General features: G+C 35.1%; 1 protein-coding gene across 1 annotated transcript; it reads right to left on the reverse strand.

Annotated features, from left to right (window-relative positions):
• Positions 212–1,680, reverse strand: LOC104780126 (zinc-finger homeodomain protein 9). The gene has a single exon (XM_010504592.2). The coding sequence runs from the start codon at positions 1,405–1,407 to the stop codon at positions 442–444; it is 966 nt and encodes a 321-aa protein (XP_010502894.1). The 5' UTR covers positions 1,408–1,680; the 3' UTR covers positions 212–441.

The raw sequence follows: 2,542 nt of genomic DNA on the forward strand, positions 1-2,542 counted from the left end.
AATTTTTAAATTTTTTAATTATTTATTTTATATAATTTTATTTATAATTAATTAAACTTTTTTACAGTGGTTATTTATTAATCTGCGTGATTTCACTCTCACCAGATTATATTTTGAAACTAAATATTGCACTAAATAATACTAATTTTTCCTAATTAGGAGTTTATTTCATGGTTAGTTAATTGAGAAATTTTGACATAATAGAAAAAAATTAATGAAAGAAACATTTCGGAATGTAATATTATTGGTAATGAATTTATAATAAAAATGAAAATAAAAAGAGCTAAAAGGGTTTTAATTAATATTAAAAAACGTATTAACGATAATAATAGAAGTGCTTAGTTCTCATACTCTCTCTATGATCTAAAGCTAAAACAAAGCTTAAGCTTCTTCCCTTGTTTAATCTTTTCCCTGCAAAAAAACGACAAGATGTTTCCTTCTTCACGACGAAGACGACGAGGCGTTTACGTTTCCTCCACCGTCAGCTCCGCCACTATCACTCTCAAATCTCCCACCACCACCAACACCACCGTCTTCATCGTTACCTAAACCACTTCCACTGCGAACACCATCATCCTCTCCGCCGACACCGTTACCATCCCTCTGCACAGTGGCGATGCCTCCGCCGGGGAATTTGAAGGTGTTCTTGTTATTATGCATCCAAACTTTGAGAACTCCTTTATCAACTCCGATCTCACGGCAAAACTCACGGACGTCGTCCTCGTCGCGTTTCTGAATCTTCCAACCGATTCGGTCGGCGAACTCATGCATCTTCTCTTTCTGACCCGAACTAAACTTAGTCCTGAAACGTTTCCTCGAGCCAGGCGTCGTGGTGGAGATGTGATTGTTAGCTGCGGCGGCGGCGGCTGAGAAGTTCAGATCTGAGAACGGCACCGTTTTATTGTTACCGGAGAGAGCTAAAAGCATGTAAGAGGATGAGATAGGCGGCGGAGAAGATGAACTAGGACTACGAGGTAACGGAGGAGGAAGCGGAGGTGGAGGATGGTGACGGTGATGAGGCTGATACTCAATTGCGGCGGTTGTGGTTGAGGATAAAGGAAGAGACGGTGGTGGTAAGGCGGAGGAATCGTCAGGATCACGGCGGTGGAAGTTACGGTGGCAACCACAAGCTGCACACTTGAGAGAAGTTGGATCGGAAGGCGTTGACGAAGGAGACGGCATGAATTCGCCGCAGCCGTCTAGCGCGTGACCTCCAATCGCCGCCGCGTGGTTCTTGAGACATTCTTTGTAAGTGACGGTTACGTTGTGGTGGTGATGGTGGTGGTGGCGTTTGATGATTCCGTTACTAAAGGAGATTGGTTTAGCTGGTTGGATCCGGGTCGGGGTTTCGGATTCGGGTTCTGGTGATTTAGGAGTCATCATATCCATTGCTCTAACTTCAAGCATCTCTATATGACTTTTATGTTCGTTTCTTGAAAAAACGGAAAAAAAAATCAAGAAAATATTAGGGTTTAAGTTAAAAGCTCCCAAAAGAAGAAACGAAGAAGAAGGATAATGAAAAGGGATTAATCAACTTTTTTTTTTTTAGTAAGTTTAATTTTTGTTTTTGGAAGATGATGATGAAGAAGAAGAAGAAGAAGATGAGTTATAAGAGATGATAGTGAATCTGGTTTATGAATGTTGCTAAGAGAGAATAAAATAATTTAATAACGAGAGATGTAATAGAAAAATTATAATATTAATAAATGTGAATAATAAATAAATTTAAAAATAAAGGACAGGGCTTGAGGATGTTTAACAAGAGAGGAGAAAGGTAGGGTTTGATGATTTTTACTATGGTTAGATGTATGGTTAAAAGTGGAGCCTACAATTAGAGAGTGGGGAAAATATATATATGTAGGAGTAATAAATGTCTTAAACATAAAGACAGTCCAATTATAATTAATATTCTCATGCATTGTGACACTTCTTGTTTTAAGCTTGTCTTTTCTTTGATATTTCTTAATATTTCTTACTTCTGTTAGGAAATTCTTTTTTTTTAATTTTTTTCATTTTTTTCATTCAGTGTACACTATTAACATACCATTTTCAGAACTTTTTAATTTTCAGTTATTGAATACTAAAAATATATTACAAGAACATTCATTTTTGTAAAAAAACATAATTTTGGGGAATTATTAAATTCAAATCCTTTCTATGTAAATTGTTTGTGGATATTTATTTTGTGCTACATAATTTAAGTTAGCTTAAATCACGATTTTATTTTCTGAAAGTGGAGAACATGGTTATATTGGTGATATATATTATAAAAATATTATTTCATGTTAAGATGATGTTCAACTCTATTGTCTATTTAGTTTGCTCAAAAATTTTGGAGCAATTTCTCAATTTGAAAGCGGCTGAGTATTTTAACTCATATCGCTAAGTCTTACTTTGTGAATTTCTTTACAAATAAAATGCTTTCCCATCAGCATAAACCTTTATCAATATATTATTTTGATGAAAAGAAAAGCAAAAAAAATTCATTGTTCATATATGTGGGTAAATATATTAGTTTAGTTGTATGATTTGGGAAAAAAAA

Source organism: Camelina sativa, chromosome 4, assembly GCF_000633955.1.
Source record: "Camelina sativa cultivar DH55 chromosome 4, Cs, whole genome shotgun sequence".
Classification (NCBI taxonomy): Eukaryota; Viridiplantae; Streptophyta; class Magnoliopsida; order Brassicales; family Brassicaceae; genus Camelina; species Camelina sativa.

Coding starts and splice junctions, on each gene's coding strand:
- LOC104780126 (XM_010504592.2), bottom strand. CDS start 1,407: ATGCTTGAAGTTAGAGCAATGGATATGATGACTCCTAAATCACCAGAA.